Genomic DNA, 18,898 nt, shown 5'->3' on the forward strand with positions numbered 1-18,898 from the left:
CACAAGTTAGGGTTTAGGTTAGGTTTAGGCCTAGTTTTACTGAGGTTAGGGTTAGGTTTAGGCATAGTTTTACTGAGGTTAGGATTAGGTTTAGGCATAGTTTTACTGAGGTCGGACCAACGGGAGGTTGAACCAATGCCAGGTTACCGGTCAGCCCATTTGAACCACTTTCAAACCTGGCATCTCTTTTTTTGGGCATGTCAATACAGTCAAATATGTTTTTTTTCTCTCAACCATATCTTCCTATAACTAGTCCACACTAATGCTCATTTTCAGATGGTACTTTATATACTCACTCTGCGTCTCAGAGGAGGGCTGCTGTTGAGTTCAGTAACCTGCCTATCAATAATGAAACCATCTGGGGGAATTCCAAGCTAATGGAAACTACAGGCTATCTCATCGTGGACAGTTCGCTGACATTGAAGCCATTGTTTTTGCATCAATAAAGAAAATTACAAAAAAGGTTGAAATGTTGAAATGACTGATGATGTCATCATCAGTAAGCCGGCTGGCTCATCTTCAAGTCATCCACAGTCCAGCATTGAGAAACTGAGTGTGTAGACTTACCTTCCCATCGTAAGAATTCATATGTGAGAGCCCATCGTTGTTGTCAGGTGCAAACCTTGTATGTCCAAAACCGTTTGTTTTGTGTTTATCATTTAAAAAATGATTTAAACTAGTGAAAAATAGCAGATCTACAAGCACACAACGCCTCGCACCGCGAGCTTGTAGATCTGCTATTTTCACGAGTTTTGTGCGACAGTCTTGTATGATGAAGCAGGGCTTTACTTTACGAAGAAAACGTGCAAATTTGAAACTTGGAGATACGAGGTTTCTGCCCGACAGTGACAATATGTAGATAATGTTGAAAATATATTAGATAAGATAAGATAAGTGGTAATAAACCATTATTTTGGGGGGCGGCCTACTGGTCCAGGCGCATAGCACTTAGGCAATGCCACAAAGGCATGATTGCCTGGCGGCGGTGCTAGTTAGATTCCCGATCCGGACGACCTTTGCCGCCTATCACTCCCCATCTCTCCCCCCATTTCCAGTCAGTCTACTGTCCTATCAAATTAAGGCATTAAAACCCTAAAAAACATGATTCTGTTGGTTTTATATCCGTATTCACAGTGACGTCTTAGACACTCCATTGATGCTTTTATCTGAAACAACCTCTGACGGCTAGCCTGTACCTGGCAGAAGATTACAGTCGACTGGTCAGGATCTTATTATCTGGTCAAAAGGTCATCTAGGCGAATGCTAAGAAGACCACTGGTGATCCAGACGTATTGTGGAGATGAAGGATGCTGCAACAAAGGTCCGTTATGCTAATTGTATTCTCCTAGGCCTCATTATCAGAACAAATGGTCATTCTGCAGAGCTTGCCATGTTAGCTGTGAAGACACAAGACACTTGACTAAACATACAATCTGTACTATTGCTCTATTTCAAGCCTTTTGTGTTCAACTGGTTTCACTTCCTGTGTGTATTTCACTGTCACACACACAAGTCTTCGACTGGGGGGTCCAGGACCCCTAGGGGGTCCTCAGAGTTACTACAGGGGGTCCTCCAAATCTTTGTGTGGTATAAACTTTTTTTTCCTCCTTTTTTATATTAACCATTTGAACCCTAGTGTCCAAATTCTTTAGTTAGTTGTAGATCGGCCATTTTTGGCAAAGAGCTTTGGTGTAGAGGGGAAAAAGAGCAGACTAAGTACAGAGTGAAAGGTCAAGTTTATTAAGTATTGATGGTTCAAGTCAAGTGGTTAAATATCTGAAAACACAAATTGACATGAATCCAAAATACACTGATGATTGTGCTGTGAAACAATGAAACTATATGGAATCTATCAACTAAGGGGTCCTTGGCCTGTAAACGTTGAAGACCCCTGAACTATAGTATTCACCCCTGAACTATAGTATTCCCTCTCCGTCCATGAGAGTAGGAGCACTGTGTGCACGCGGCGGACGTTTCCTAATTACCCATCATGAACACACACACCAGCCAAAGTGTTTCCCTGGGAATGATGTAAATCGTGTGACATTTATGAAAATGTCACTGAGTTTTCACAAGAAGCAATAACGACCCTTTATGGTTGTGTGTTTATATTCTGTCATCGTATCTTCTGCCTCGCTGTAACCACAGACAGAAGATTTCAGGGTTCAATTTTGTTGGATTTTCTATGCCCTCAATCCACTGTGGCTGTGCTGTGGATATGATGATGTAATACAGAATGGTCCTGAAAAAAACACCCAGCGGGTTGCTCCCAGCAAATAAAGTGATTTGATTACCTCTTGTCACATTCTGGCAAAAAGAGGTTCTTAATATGGTAATTATTGTCTCTCATCATTGTCATCAGCATCATTATCAGCATGATTATAATCATATCATATTATCATTGCATCATCACTACCACCACCACCATATCATCATCTTCTGTCATCATCATCATCATCATCATCATTATCACTGCCACAATCTCTCTCTACATCGTCCTCAGACGAGCCCTCCATCGGCGTCTCCAGTTCTCCATACATCTGGCCAGCTCATTTGTACTTTCTGCACTAGCATATTTCTTTAGCACATCCACGTGGGTAGGTGTGGGACATTCTCTCGATCGATGCGTTGATTCCCATTTTCCACAGTACAAGCTTTTTGGCCAGGAGTTCTTGGTGTCGGTGGCAGAGGCTGGCTAGTCTCATTCAACTGACTGCTATCTTCTCTGATACACTTGCCCCGTACAGATGCTTGTTGGTAATGTGCTCGTCCTGGTTGATGTTCAGTACCACACGCAACATTCTGGTGTAGCACCCGTCCAGGGACTTCTGTAGGGCTTGAGTTAGTGTCCAGCATTCAGTGCAGTTCAGTGCAATCAGTGCAGTTGCACTGTTTACTGAAGGGAAATTGAGTCAATTAGACTATCCTCATTGCGATCCTGTTGTTATGGTTGCCACTTGGAGTTAGAAGAATGAGCTCCTGTTATTGAATATTTAACCTTTGTCCCTTTCTCCCTGCGTTGGGCTGTCATGGGCCATTATGAATAGGCTAGACCCTTGATTTGACACGGGAGTTACCTTTTAATTAAGGGAACACAGCACTGCCTTGAATTGGAATCAAAGCCCGAGAGGCGAGAGGGACGAGTTTGACCTGATTAAGGGCTTCCAACAGTGCCTGTGTGGCTACAGGACACGTAGCCTGGACCTATAGTTCTTCAAACTGTGACCACTGTGTGACTCCCCCTACTTTGCAGCATTCCACTGCGCAACCTTTGAAAACAAGGCCGAACTGGTCAGACGAGGGATTGTGACCTACTGTGGCTGTTATTGAAGTGGAAAGAGCTATCACTAATCATCTTTTTGGCACCGGCTGCGGAGCCATGCACGTACGGGCTGGTAGCAAAGGGCCATTTTTAAGCACCCAGTAACCTCAGACAGGAAGCGGCCTCCGATATTCTGAAGAGGATGTAGCCAGGTGCCTTTAGAAATCCTCTCATAAATACACCCAGCAATGGCACCTTTCAACCTCCGAACAGGGCAGCACTCACATGGGTTTCCTTCCTTTGCTGCTACCGCTCGCAGAGGGAGGAGAGGTGGAGGAGAGGTGGGGCAGGGGAGGGAGGGAGGGAGGGACCTTCATAGGTTCCCTGTGCGTTGGACTTGAAAGTTTCTGTCAGTGAACTTTACATCAAACAGACCATGGCCCGCTGGTGGCTCTTTGAAGTGATGGAGGGGGTACCACAGCCTCTGTCTCTACATGTTGCTTTTCAAAAATGTACCGACTGCTGCTGTGGAAAAGCCAAAGGTCTGCAGAGAGATCAAGGCAAAGGTCTGGGTAGTTACCAGTCCTGTCACTCATATGAGAAGGTGCTATACTAGTAGGCCTATTAGTATTGTAACACTGGCAATTCCAATTATATGAATTGTTCTCTCTATTAAGGGATTGTTACTGGTAAGTCAAATAACAAATTACAATTGGACAATTAATTTGGTTATCAAAGACATACTTAGCCTACTTAAAGGAATAGTTCACCCCCCAAATGACTTTTTTCTATCGATTACTCACCCAATAGAGTCCAATCATATTTTTTTGTTTTTGTCGCATTCCTAAGACAACAATTTGATTATAATACATGCATTTGTGTCTCCATCCAGAATCAATGGAGGTACATTTATTATAATCAAATTATTGTCTTAAGAATGATCAATTATTATGAATGATAAGACAAATATTAAGAAGACAACTAAACCAAGAGAGGCAACCTTCTCCCAACTGTGGGTGAGCCTGAGATTAATAATTTAAAAAAGCGACATAATTTATTTCATCACTTGCTAAAATAAAACAGTGGTTCTCAACCTTTTCAGGCTGTGACCCCCAAAATAACCATATTTTAACTGGTGACCCCCCCACCCTGACGAGCACTAAGAGTTGATGGTTCTATTGTGAAAATAGCAGATCTACAATACATGCTCACAATGCCTCACTATTTTCACAGTTTCTGCCTCTAATATTTGACAATTTGGCCAATGTTTAATTTGTCATTTTAGAGGTATTAATAAAAAGTCCTTAAATTTTCCCTTTTAATAGAAATGTTGGTTTGTTTACTGTTGAAAGAGAGAAAACAATGTTGCACATTAAGTTAATCATCAGGGGACCCCCCCCCCCCCCCCAAAAAAAAAATAAAAAATACAAAAATAAATAATAACCAGTAAGACTCCCTAATCGGGAGATAAGCGACCGTTGGTCGCTTATCTCCATAAATAGAGCAAAAATGTGTTTTTCCAAAATCTTCCTGATCCATGTTGTTGACATGAGTGTAGACATACTGTGTAGTGATTTTCGTGATTTTAGGGCAAAATCTGAATCGGCCTCATGGTGGCGCTAGAGGGCCATGTGAGAAATGAGGGGTGGGGTCTCCTCGCCGCCAAGGCGGACGAATAGGTACCGGCCCCGGCTCTCCCGGTCGCTCCTAGCCCGAGTTACGGCATTTTATGTGAGCTGCAGTGGCAGGGGGTCCTCCACTGGGGGCGCCACCACTTTTGCATCCGTTCTGGAGCACCAGGAGTGGGTGGTCCCCGGGAATGCCCCGTGAGCAGCCCCGTTGGGGTGGTCATTTGGTCATTTTTGCACATTTGGTAATTTTTTACACCTGGGGGTCCCCCAGGGACCTGGGGGTCCCCGAAACTCCGGGGGTCCTTGGAGGTTGTAGTTTGGCAGGCAAGGAGTGTGTGTGCAAAATCTGGCATGGATCGGGGCAACGGTTGCAGAGATATGAGCAGGGCAAAAGTGTGACGTGTGACGTGTGACAGAGGGAGTGACGGAGGGAGTGACGGAGGGACAGCCGGTGGAGGTTTGGATAGTGTGCAAGTAATAACCAGTAAGACTCCCTAATCGGGAGATAAGCGACCGTTGGTCGCTTATCTCCATAAATAGAGCAAAAATGTGTTTTTCCAAAATCTTCCTGATCCATGTTGTTGACATGAGTGTAGACATACTGTGTAGTGATTTTCGTGATTTTAGGGCAAAATCTGAATCGGCCTCATGGTGGCGCTAGAGGGCCATGTGAGAAATGAGGGGTGGGGTCTCCTCGCCGCCAAGGCGGACGAATAGGTACCGGCCCCGGCTCTCCCGGTCGCTCCTAGCCCGAGTTACGGCATTTTATGTGAGCTGCAGTGGCAGGGGGTCCTCCACTGGGGGCGCCACCACTTTTGCATCCGTTCTGGAGCACCAGGAGTGGGTGGTCCCCGGGAATGCCCCGTGAGCAGCCCCGTTGGGGTGGTCATTTGGTCATTTTTGCACATTTGGTAATTTTTTACACCTGGGGGTCCCCCAGGGACCTGGGGGTCCCCGAAACTCCGGGGGTCCTTGGAGGTTGTAGTTTGGCAGGCAAGGAGTGTGTGTGCAAAATCTGGCATGGATCGGGGCAACGGTTGCAGAGATATGAGCAGGGCAAAAGTGTGACGTGTGACGTGTGACAGAGGGAGTGACGGAGTGACGGAGGGACAGCCGGTGGAGGTTTGGATAGTGTGCAAGTAACTGCGACCTACGGTCGCAATAATAATGTGGGGACCCCCCTGGGGGTCCTGACCCACAGGTTGAGAACCACTGAAATAAAAGGCTGGAGTGTGCGCCTACACTGACAGGCGCAAGGACCATGCGGAGCTCCCGAGGCAGAGGAGGGGGGGCTCATGTTCCCCACGCACCGCAACAGACACTGGCCGCTGTTCCACATTACAGCCCGCATTCACACAAACCCCTACCTACCTACAGTACTGTCTGGCAGCCGCTGCAGCCTCAAGAGTTTATTCTGCTGAGAAAGTAGTCTGATCTCACACAAACCGAGACGAAAATGGCCAAAAGTGAGAGGCAAAGAAGAGGTCTGACGCTGAAGAGCGAGGAAGTGTTTTTTGATTCCGAAACGTCCATGGATCAGCAAGACTTCGACATGTCTAGTTGCCCGTTTAATGACGTCTTCAGTTCCAAAGACTCCCCCATGGACCAGATCAACACTTTTCTGAAAAATGTGCAAGTTTTGCTGGAGGCTGCTAGCTTTATTGAGAGCGCCGAGAGGAAGGATGGAAGTGAGTTTATTTGTGTTGCATTTTTTTGGCCTTTATTCGTGCGCTTCTGAATCTCACGAAAACAAGACTTTCATTGTCTACACAGTGTCTCAGACAACAAAGGGCTGAGTTCATTTCAACTAAAAGCACCATAGCCCGTTATAATGTCTATGCGTGGCGCACTTGACCAGTGCTTCTGCAACATTACATGGTATTGTTATGGAGGGGCAAAGAACCTATTTATGGTTCTAGTATAATCATATTTAAACGATCTTTCTTCAGATGCATGTAGGACATTCATTGCAGCACTTTGCAACTGCACAATCAAATCAATGATCTATGATATTTCCCTGCAGTAGAGAATAGAGATACATATATGACATAATGGTTGGGTGTGTGTGGGTGTGCATGCTGGCAGCCACTCCGTTATGAGATAAATTCTGACCACATTGCAGCGCCCTCCAACTCAGTTGAGAGGATGATGTCATTGTGTCCTCCTCGCATCAGGCTCTGGTTAAAACAACTTTAATCGGCAGAGCTGTAGACATTATTTTAGCCCAGAGATTGTTGAATTGGCCGTGTATGAAAATGAAACGAAGAGAAGTCGTTATAAACGGCACTTATATTAGTTTATAGCGTGGGTTTTATATTTTGACATTTGGCAGCTTAAGACACAGGCATGCATTGTGTAGCTGAAGACTGAACCGCTCTTGCATAGCCCCCATGCCCTTTAATGTCGTGTGGCAGACTACTTCTCTGTCAAAATGTGAAATTAATGATGTCTACGGTACTTCATTATTTATTGCGGGTCTGCTAATCATGTTGCAAGTCATATAAAATACATTCGCTTGCTTGTCATGATCATCATTGATCTTTATACAAATATTTGCAATGAATAATTGAATACTGTCTAATGCATATTGCACCAGTTATAATATTGTAACATGCATTATGTTGCACTAGATACTGGCTCTGCTTTTGCTCCCCCTTCTCTCTCTCTCTCTCTCTCTCTCTCTCTCTCTCTCTTCATCACCGATTGTTTGCTTCCTGGTTTTATATTTTGTGAGTGTGTTTTCGCATGGCTTCCACATGGCGCGAAGCGCCCTCACGATTGGCCGAGAGCAAGTTCGCTTCTCACGCCTGTCAATGCCCGCCGCCAATCGGGTGCCCGCTTGACAGTGACGTCATGTGTTGCTGGGCCTGACTTCGGCCGACACATACACCCTTCCGCACTGATGAATCATGGGACTTGTAGGATTTGTGTGGGATTATTGTGGAGAGAGAAACTGTGACAGAGCAGAGACACTTGCCATGCTGAACAACTGAGGTCCAAATGTATTATTTTGGCGCGTTTAGCATCCGGTTTCATTACTCTCCCATTAATCAATGAATGTATTTATCCTCCATTAGATTATAAACTGATGAAGTACTAGACACAAAGCATCATATCATCCTGCTGTTTGTATAGGCTGTTATTATTGAAAGTCAATATCATCATCATATTCATAATCATCATCATCACCACTCACATAATTAATCAAACATAGGCCTTTGATTGATAAACTGTAGGCCTTTTATACAGTATCTTGTAGGCCCGCCTATGCCATTGTATGACAAGGGTTCTCAACATGCATTAGGCCACAGAGGCCCATAATTATGAGACTGTACAATGGCTACATTACAGACCTGTAAGGGTGCATTTGGTTCCTAACTATCAATCATTTAGCTAGGGACCCCTGGAACCCCCTCAAAGGCCCCTGGCATCCCGCAGAAGAACCCACTTTCAGAACCACTGTTGTAGTAGGAGACATGGGATTGTACCTGTATAAGGTCAAGTAGCTGACTATTGAACAAACACAATAAAGTAAAATGTACATACAACAACACAAGCGCACACATGATCATTACTATTACTGCCTGGCCGTGGTTAAATGCAGTGTGTCGAGCTGGCCTGTGACTAAATGGATCAGGCCACTCAATGACTCGGTTTCCCAGGGTACCTCGCGGTGGGACAAGCCCCCTCTCTCCCTGGAGGTCCCCGCCCCCCAGCTGTAGAACCTAGGTAAACAAACTGGGCAGGAAAGGAAAACGAAACGAGCAACAGCAGCAGGGACTTTGCTGGCTCTGGGCTGTTGTTGTTGGGGGCACATTTTATATTGTTTGTATACATTTTTTGTACAGTTTGTTATCGTGTTTCTATGACACTTTTACTACTTTGATACACTGGTGGTTTCGCCGTTTTTAATGATCAACCCTGTGAAGCTTTGCCTGCAGCTCTGTAAGCTGGTGGAAAACACTGGCTTGTTTTTCTCTCTCTCCCTCGACAAAGGCTGCTGATCGTGGGCCAGCGAATATACTGATCAGTATTTTCTTTTTTTTAAAGCAACATCGTGTGTGAAACCGATCGAACATTTTCAATATTGATCGGTTGTACCAGTTTTTTTTAACGATCACGCTATAACACGTTAAAAAACAACAAGCCAGCACTAAATCCATAGGCAAAGTATGACGGCTGTTCAGGTGATAAACATCCAGCTATTATTGGAAGCTGCGGAATATCTAGAAAGGAGAGAAAGAGGTAATGGTGGAATCCCGACATGCTGTCTCTTAACAAGAAGGGTTAAAAAAATAAAACACACACCGCATTTCTTTTATCCTGTACATGTAAATTAGTGTGCGGCTGTGTCCGTGTTTACGTGGCAGCCCTGTTTGGGGTTGCATGTTGCGATGAGACGTGAAAACTCACCACGGTTTTTTAACTTTTTTTTTCTTCCATCCAACAGAATGTGAACACGGATACGCGTCGACGTTACCTTCAAATGAAAACACAAATAATAATTACCAGAGGCAAAGGAAATTCCGAAACAAGAAGTTCAACAATACCCACAACAGGTAAGACTTTTACATTCAATTTGTGTCCCCTTTTCCTCTTTATTTGAGCATAGCCGTGTGTGTGACACAGTGGTGTAAAGTAACTAAGTACTTTTACTAAAGTACAATGTTGTGGTATTTGTACTTTACTTGAGTATTTCCAATACTTTTACTTATACCCCACTACATCTCAGAGGTAAATATTGTAGGCCTACTTTAATTTCACTATAATTATTTGAAAACTTTAGTCAGGCTACTAGTTACTTTGTATATTTTGATTATTATTACAAAACATGCATTAACCACTTCAGCCCTTATGCCTAGGCCTATATACATTTTGGCCTTTTGAAAATAGCCCATCTACAAGCATTTTGAAGATGAGTTTCCCCCCCCCCACCACTGTAAATATAGGTTAATTTGAATGATTTTGCGCAATGTATAATTGCGAAATGTAAATCATTTCATGCGAGGGTGTCGCGGCCTAAAAATAACCGATCTTAAAGCAAACAACGCGTCGCTTAGTGACACGTTGATTGCTTGTAGGTCTGTTTTTTATTTTAAAATATTAATTATTATTACAGCGTTATTTAAAGCACCAATGCCTCGCCGAAGCCAAAGTTTGCATGCAGTCATGAAACGACGTTACTGAGAATAATTGTCTATTTTTAAAACTCCAGTCTAGGGTTTAGTAGTGCAGGTTTCTATTGGTTTAGTGGGGGTAGGTAGGTAGCCAGTGGCGTCAGTTCAGAAAAAGCTAAGGTATGGCAACATGACTGGTGTCTTGCACGCGTGCCGTCGCGCGCGTGCAAGACACCAGTCATGTTGCCATACCTTAGCAACAGGCACAATGAAAAATACAGTTTATTATTTCTCCCTGTAGCCAATGTATGGCATCTGCCATAGCTTGCCATACCCAATTGACGCCTCTGGTAGCAGCATCAACAGCTCGCTGCTAGCATTCATCAGCTGATTGTCAAGCTGCCTGCAGCTGCTAGGGAGGGACCTGGGTAAAAGTTACACCTACAGAACGTAACGAAGAATCCTTGACAACGTGCCGCATTTGCTCCACTAGCGACTGACACGTGTTCAGTATTGTTTTCTGTACATGCTACGTTTTGATAGTCTATTTTTGACGCGAGGAATTTCCACATTTTCACATGATATCCTAGTGTCTACACTGTGGGAGTGTGCGAGAGTTTTGTCACTATCCCTAAAAGGGAAAAGCTGCTATTTATGGCACGTTTTGCTTGCAAATCCTCAAACACACATACCTGGAGATCTTTGAGGAATTAGAAGTTAATTAATCAGTTATACATTTGCAATATATGGTCTTTTTGCAGTTTAATTATTCTGCAACTCTATCTTCTTATTATTTTTGGATTGTGCATCCAGCATGTCTTTTGGCCCTACCTTGTAATATCAACTGAACTTGAAGTTTATTGTCACAATTTATGTTAATTGTGACCGTATGAAAACCTGCAGCTCCCGTGTGTCAGTCACGCCTCATGTCACGCTCCGTATATGGCTGTCCATGTCCCTTTTATGCCCATATATGACACCAGGGATCTCCATACATGGGCATAAAAGGGACATGGACGGACATATATGGAGCGTGACTGACTGACGCACTGAGCTGCAGGTTTTCATATTTGCTAATAGTAAATGCTACCCACGGTCACAATTAAGCCTATTTCTGAGAATGCCCATATATAGACATATTGTGTCAGTCTCATGTGGTCTCAGTGTGACCTCGTCCTAGCTTATCACCCTTAGGGTGTCTTAGTAGTACTAATAGACTGGTTGAAATATTTCTCAGTTTACAGAAAAGGGTCATATACATGTAAGGGTAGGGATTAGGGAATATAGAAACAAGCAAGTGAAACCAAGTCAGATAACAAGAGGACATATACATAAGGTGCATGGTCAACATAGAGGCAGATTGCGCAAATAGAGAGAGCAATTATAAAATATGTCTTTATAATATTTATCATGTAGTTGAAGTTGGTGTAATGTGTGAGTAACAAATCAGATGTTGCCACATCAGTCATGGCTCTTGTAAAGTACAGTACACTCTGATGGGAGACATGTGTATTGGGAGAACAGGGACAGCAGCCAGGAATCTCCTCAGATAAAGCCAGAGTCGTGTGTGCTAAAATAGACGATCTTACAAGCTCGGATGCGACACATTCTGATCTGGGAGATCAGGCTATTTTCGACGCTGTTCGACTCTTGTCGTATGGCGATGTATAAATCAGCCGATACGACTCATTGTGATTTCAGCCCCTATAGTGCTTCTTACGTGAATCTTTCCATTGACAACGAGGCATCAGGAAGCCTAGTCTCCTCTATCTCTCAGAGCTTTTTAATATTAATGTAGGGAACGGGCCACAAACAGGAACCATGCATTACTCATCAGCGCAGCACGCATCGCTCACGTTGCCTAGTTCTGCATGGCAACAGTCACCATCAGATATAGGTCCAGGCATGCTCCAGGTGAGGCCATGCTCCTCTGTGACACGCCGAGGCTTAAAGTGATGGGCTTATCTCAGGCTGTCCTTTCACCTACTGTTTACAGCGGGGTCGCCTTTATCTCATTGACCTGCTGCTTGTGTTGCGCGCGCGCGTGTGAGCGTCGGTTGTGTGCATGCCCATACACAAGCATGCTTGCCGGAAGGGAATTCGGTGTTGTTTATATTGTCATTGAGATTCTGACGTGTTGATGGATGGCATGGGAGGTGGGGAACGGGTTTACATTTACAGTGATAAAAGAGCATATAAAATCAAGGCGACTTAGATTGAATTTTTTGAGTGGGTTTCTGCTGAAGCGTATAAAGACATTGTGTGTGTGTGTTTGCTTCACTGTTGGCTGTAGTGGGGGGCTGGGCTAAGAGATGCCACTGATTCAGAGTAATGGTAGCTTCACACGAGAGAGAGAGAGAGAGAGAGAGAGAGAGAGCACAAGGGGGTTGGCTGTCATACAGATGAAGTGCTTTGGATCAGTAGTTCCCAACCTGAGGTCCAGGACCCCCTTGAGGGCCACCGAAGATCGCAGGAGGGCAGGGCGCAATCCATCATAATTTGCATTTTTGTATTTTCTAAAAAGTAAACAAATGTCAGATGTAAGGAAAAAGGTTTGGGTAATACAGGCTTCGATGAACCAAAGATACATTATGTTGTTGTGGTTGGTCTATTCAGAGCATTACAGGGGGAGCTGCCACAGACTACACAGAGTTGTAGAATGTGAGTTGCAACCTGTCAAACACATGCACGTGAACGCTAGCGGCAGTTGTGGGTTTTTCTGGTAATGGCGCAGGCCAGCTTATTAGTTAGGTTCATGATTTCCTTGTGATAGCTGCTAGTCCACTTATAGGCCATAGACCTTGTCATGTTTAATCAAATATACTGTCACAGCCGAGTTGATACCCAGTCTTGCGTACCCTAACTACAAGTACAGTAATGTATTCACAACAGAGACATGTGGTGTTTTTATTGGTATAAATAATTGAACACACACACACACAAAAAAGCCTTCTTTCTTATGTGGCGACAACTCCCATGTAGACTAACCTCGCAAGCTGCAAGGAACCAAAGCAATGGTTTCGTTTGTTTACTATTTCTCGGGCTACCCCCCTACCACCACTAGCACCATTGTCAAAATGTCATGGTATTTCCTGTGCCCCCATGCTAACAACACAACGGGCTGTCATGTTAATACAAGACGAGAAAAGAGAGTGGGGCGGAGACCCAATAAGGAGAATTGACGGTCACATGACCCAGGAGAAACGGGTTCCTCCCCCTAAGCCTGTCCCTGAGGTGCAGTGCACTTTATGTGTGTGGCGAGAGTAGGAACCCAGCCGTTTATGCATCAGGAGGAGGAGGGCCCGTGTCCCTTCAGTGTGTTTCCACACAAAGAAGCTCTTAGGGGCCAGCTGATTCACTTTACATTATTAACAGAGCACTGAACCCTGGCTACCGTGTGTGCACTCGCACTCACCCACCAGCGTATGTTGGTGCACACACACGCACACACACACACACACACACACACACACACACACACACACACACACACACACAGATCTGTTGTGCTGTAGTCAAGGCTTTGTAGTGCAACTTTGCAGGCCCGGCCGACAGTCACGTGGGGAGGGCGAGGAGTTTGTTAGCATTTGTGCGAAGGCTGCACTGCACTTGGCCCTGACTTTGTCTCATTTGGGATTAATTAATAAATCCATTCAAACGAGGCAAAGCCAATTCAGTGCGTCTCTATTGGGCTTTGTTTGTCCGGCTTATGTGTATATTAGCCAGCCTGTGCAGAATGAGGTTCCAAGAGTGAATAGACCTGAACATGCAAGTCTAGGCTGTTATTAACCACTTGTGCCCTATTTTATAAGTCGTCCATTCGAAAATAGCCAATCTACACAAGCTCACAACAACGCATCTCGATGCGAGTGTGCTTGTAGATTGTCCGTTTCTTTTTTTTGTTGACACCTCCCAGATGAAAATTGTTACGTTTGTGACATTTTCTCTACTTTCTGTTGTTGCAGGTCCACACACAACGAGCTGGAGAAGAATAGGTGAGTTGGTCTTCTGCTTTTAAGTCACTTAATTTGAGTACACTGTATGCTCTCGCACACACACACACACGCTCTGCCCTGACACTATAACCAGTTCCTCAAATCTTTCTTCTTCCTCACTCTCTTTTACTTTGCCCAGGCTTTAGCCTGTCCTCAAGCAAGCATTTCCTCTTCAACAGGTCATTAGAAACAAAAGTAAAGGGCGATCTAGTTCCAATGAGCTACGGGCATTTGTCTCTCTCTCTCTGTTTCTCTCTTTCTGTCTCCAACACCCCTGAGTCACAGCTCTGCATGGGTTTATGCAACAGTGGTTGCTAAGGGCTTTGAGTTACATGGACAAGGCAAGGGTGCATGCAGGCAGGGACTGAAACTGGAGACCAAAGTTCAGCGCTTGTTGAAATGTAAAGATGTCTTTTGAGTGGATCGTGTGTGTGTGGGGGGTGGAGGAGGGTTTAATGGTCACAAAGTTTCTGCCCCAACTAGATGCTTGCTTTTCATGGGTTTCACCTGAACGTAAAAGAAAGCACTTGGATTTTTCATTTAAATCTCGGTCTTCACAAGATAGCATCTCTGTACCATTAGGAATGTGGCGTATTGAAATAGGCCGTGGCTTGTGATGGTTTGCCCTGCCACTGCTTCTTCGGCGGAGACAAAAGATAGTGGTTTCTTTTAGAAGCCCTTATCAGATTGTGAGTCCACCGCCCACGTTGGGCACTAGTCGTCTGTGTTTTGGCTTTGGAGTTTCACAAGACGGTTGTGCTGTGAGAGGGTTCAACACTGATGATGGCCTAACAGACGAAACACGTCTGTTATGTGAGCTACTGCGGCTGCATCTCTATTAAAAAAGACTCTTAAAGATTCAAAGTGAGTGCGGTTTATATACCTTTCTTCATGACTTACCTGATCCCGCACCCAAGGAACGCTGAAGTTGTCCAGACGGAGAGACTTAAGAGTAACTAGAGCGAACCTACCCGTGAATAGGGTTCAATTCCAGACCATAAATACGTACAGCTAGACTTTCAGGACTTATGGTAAATAAGAAAAACAACCGCGTTCCATTTCATTATCTCAAAGTATGTGCGTACAACAAAAGGATGTGTGTGTCCATTGAGTTAACCACTTAAAACCAAAATACTTCGCTGACCGGTGTACCCCAGGGGGATAGTCTCCCTTCCTTTTTTCCTCTACACAAGATCTCTTTGCCAAAAAATAGCCGATCTACAAGCTTTCGCTGAAAAGTTCACTTATTGTGACATGCCCAGAATAGTAGATGCCAGGGTTCATGGTGGTTAAATATAGTCCATCACAGAGTTCATGCGTCATGGTTGTGGTTGTGGTGCTAGTGTACGCTGCCTTGCCAATCTCCCCCCCTCACATGAGGCCCGCCGGATGCCCAACTGGCCCAGAGAGATAGCAACAGCAGCATCACCCACCACACAGGTTGCTTCGTCAGTGCTCCTCCATGCCACCCCATGTGACACCACCATGTGTGGGATGTGGCAGAGATAAAGTGATATTCCGTGCTTGTTGTGCTCACGGGGAGGAGGAGAGGCAGAGAGAGGCGCTGGCCTGGAACATGCTGTTCTGTGCAACACTGCACAAGTCATGATGAGGCACCTACAAGTCCTTGTCCTTACTTAGGTTTTTGAGCGGTGGTCACAACGCTCCTATACGTGGCCGTGTGTGTGGGTCTGTCTGTCTGTCTGTCTGCGTGCGTGTCTGTCTGTCTGTCTGTAGCCTGCAGTAGCCTTTTCTGGCCACACATGTTAAGGGAGGGGCGCTGTTGTTCAGGCCAGGCCAGACCAGGCACACACACACACACACACACACAGACACACACACACACACACACACACACACACAGGGGGGAAGGGGGGGGGGGGGGGGGGGGGGAACCACCGCTCAGTTCACACGAGTGTGATTTCTTTTAAAAGCTGAACACCTTGAGTCTGGGGTTGCTGCTGTTAGGGATGCACTGATTAACACATGGGCGGCCAAGGTTTATAACATTTATAGCTGTTGCTGGTGCCACCATTGACTTACGTTATGTTTTGATGAGCCCCGCAAGCTTCGTGCGTGTGCACGTGCGTGTCCAGAGAAGATTGAGGAGGTACTCCATTTGTTTACAAACGCTCGCGAAACTCGCGGTAAAAAAATCGCGGTAAATTCGCGGTAAAGTGTCGCCGTGAAAACAATCAGCTCTCTGCCTCCATGGGGCTGTTTTTACCTCATTCTCAGATAAAGCCGTTCTTATGTTTCAAAGTAGAATCTAAAGCCATGTAAAATCCTTCCGTGTGGGGAGAGACAGGGGGCTTCCTGCCCTGGCTGGGTGACGTAATGGATTCAGGGCATGCAAAGGGAAGCTGCGGTCTCGAAAAGTTAACTATTTGTTGACTCGTCCCTCGACGATATAACTTCCTGTGGCAGGGTGACATCTAGTGGCCATAACTCGTCCCTGAACGCGTTTGGCTCCCCAAGTGTTAATGGGCTGAACATCGGTATCGGCCGATACTTGCCTCGCTGACTCTATATTTAACATCTGTGTATAGGGATGAGACGATATGAACATTTCATATCATGATTATTGTGACAAAAGAAATCACGATTTACGATATTATCGGGGTAATCAAAATCCATTATACTGGGTTAGGGTCGCAACGCGACGCGTTGTGAGCTTGTAGATCAGCTATTTTTTGGCAAAGACATTTGATAGAGAGTGAAAAAAGACTATCAAGTACATATATTATACGTAGTACCTTTTACCAATTCTAGAGGGTTTAAGTGGTACCGGATATGCAGCTCGGCAAATAAAAGGTGAATTGTTATTTTAAACATCGTTATCGCGGCCCCCCAAATTTCCTAGTCGGTTCATCCCTAGTTGTTTGTTAGGTGAATTGCAGTTCCAGCCCATTCACATTATCATTAGCAAAAATGTAAAACCCATCTTTATTTGTATTTATGAGAGGCACACTTTAGGTCGAAATCGCTCATAATCCCCACTTTTTCCTTTCTTGCCAGCGGTTAATCCAATTCCCCCTTAAGCACATGTCCCGCTGTAAGCTATATGTGTCAGGCATAGTTGTGCAGTCAAGTGTGCGAGGCTTACGCCATACACAGTAAAATCCTCAGTGTTAATTTATCCATTTGTACCTCTGAGAGTGTACAAATATACACTCTTAAGAATCAAATGAACCCATAGGATTGTACTGTGTAATTGTGGGAGTGGTGGCAGCCCCTGTCTTTCCATCTCAGCAGACTCCTTCTATAGTGCTGTAAATTGGAGGCGGCTGTTTACGTGTTTGGCTGTTTACGGCCCCGGCTGGCTGGGGCCTTTTTGCAACACTTTTATCAGGCCCTCACATCTCTTTTGCGGCTGTGAAGGCCTCGCCTTCCGCTGCTACCGCAGGACCTGATAACCCCCTCTCTCTGCAAAGAGCTGAAGTCATGACGGGGCAAGAAGACCACAGGACTCAAGATGAAAGGCTCTTTTTGTGTGTGTGCAAAAAAAACACATTCCAGATGCTCGCATAGCGCGGCACCACCGAAGATAACGGTTGTGGTCCCTGCCACTTTGATCAACGCTCCGCATAACAAACCCATTTTACTGCCACATGTCACATGCTAAATTACACTGTTAGTTGGGTTTAACGGTACACGGTAAAAGCCTCATTGTTAGTTTAACTCTGCGAGCGTTAAAAATGGACTGTGTGGGTGCAGATTTAGCAGAATTGTAATGCCGCTACTATATATAACATTGCTGTTAAACAACCCTTTCATCGCCCTGTCCTCTCTAGAAGTCTTTGTTGTTTGAAACGTGTCAAATGGAAGATTTGCTCACATTATGGCTAAGGCCAGTCGTGGTTTAGTCATGTTGAGGCCGAGTAGTTTAACACACAAATATGGAATTACACTGTGCGCCGTACATTTTTTGCAATTTAGTTTTTATTCAGATACCTGTAGGTCAGTGTAGAGATGCCATTTTTCTTAAGGCTTGATTCAGATACCAGTAGGTCAGTGTAGAGAGACGGGAAATCAAGGGCAGAGAGACATGCAAGTCCAAAAAAGTGGTTGGATTCGAATCCGTTGTTGTCACACTCACTAGGAGCATAATGGTCTGTGCTCTAGATGTACAGTAAAATGTTGTTGTGATTCGACCAGCATGTTTTTTTTAATAATGTCTGTGTTGATGGTTAATATGACAGGCTTTTTACTCACTACAATAAAATCCAAAGGAGTCAACAGTCTCCTCCCCACCTATTAATTTTCATATTGTTCATCAGGACCATGCGTCCATAATAAAGACCGTGACAGATTTCGCTGCCCATGGCAGGGGTCACAGACGCAGTATTGGCTTAAGTCGAGTTTGTGTAAACACTGTGTTAAACACCTTTCAGCGTGGGCTTTCTGTGGAATATTAACACGGATACCTCCGAGCCGTATTATATATAGGAAATCTACAAGCTCACAACATGTGGCAAACCTTTGAAAAGTTTTGATTTTGTTTTCCTCCCTGAAGTTTTCGCCTATAACGACACGCCCAAAATAGCGACGCCAGGGTTAACGTGGTTAAGGTGGCACGCGAAGAGCGACCTTGAGGTCCGCCCCACTTAGTATTTTTTTGTTCCGTGTCGGTGGCCTGGGATAAATGAAGATGGTCACGCCTCATTTGCGTTGGACATTGGAGCGGTGGTGTGGGTGTTCTCGCCTGCCAGGTTTTTCTTTTCTTTTTTCTTTTTTTGCCCCTTCCAAAAACTGCAAAACACACGCAACCGTTCCACTTAGATGCAGCCTACAGAACACTTTGGTTGTCATTACGTGAGTGGGCTGCAAAAGTGGTGGTGGGGGGGTGGGCATCTGGACTAATACAGTCATGAGTGTTTTTAAGCCGAGTAA

The 18,898-nt window shown here is 44.8% G+C and overlaps 1 protein-coding gene across 2 annotated transcripts in view; it reads left to right on the forward strand.

Annotated features, from left to right (window-relative positions):
• Window positions 1-6,349: 6,349 nt before the first annotated feature.
• mxi1 (max interactor 1, dimerization protein) overlaps window positions 6,350-18,898 on the forward strand; it is a gene marked incomplete at its 5' end in the record, with an annotated part of 39,332 nt that continues 26,783 nt past the window's right edge. The window contains 3 exons of one of the 2 annotated variants that reach the window (XM_080721939.1): window positions 6,350-6,581; window positions 9,344-9,452; window positions 13,976-14,005. In XM_080721939.1, coding sequence (XP_080578065.1) covers window positions 6,350-6,581; window positions 9,344-9,452; window positions 13,976-14,005 — 371 coding nt within the window. Of the gene's footprint in view, window positions 6,582-8,700; window positions 9,139-9,343; window positions 9,453-13,975; window positions 14,006-18,898 lie in introns of those variants that run through there. The other variant, XM_080721940.1, reaches the window with a different exon arrangement.

Source organism: Nannobrachium achirus (genome assembly GCF_963921795.1).
Source record: "Nannobrachium achirus genome assembly, chromosome: 3".
NCBI lineage: Eukaryota > Metazoa > Chordata > Actinopteri > Myctophiformes > Myctophidae > Nannobrachium > Nannobrachium achirus.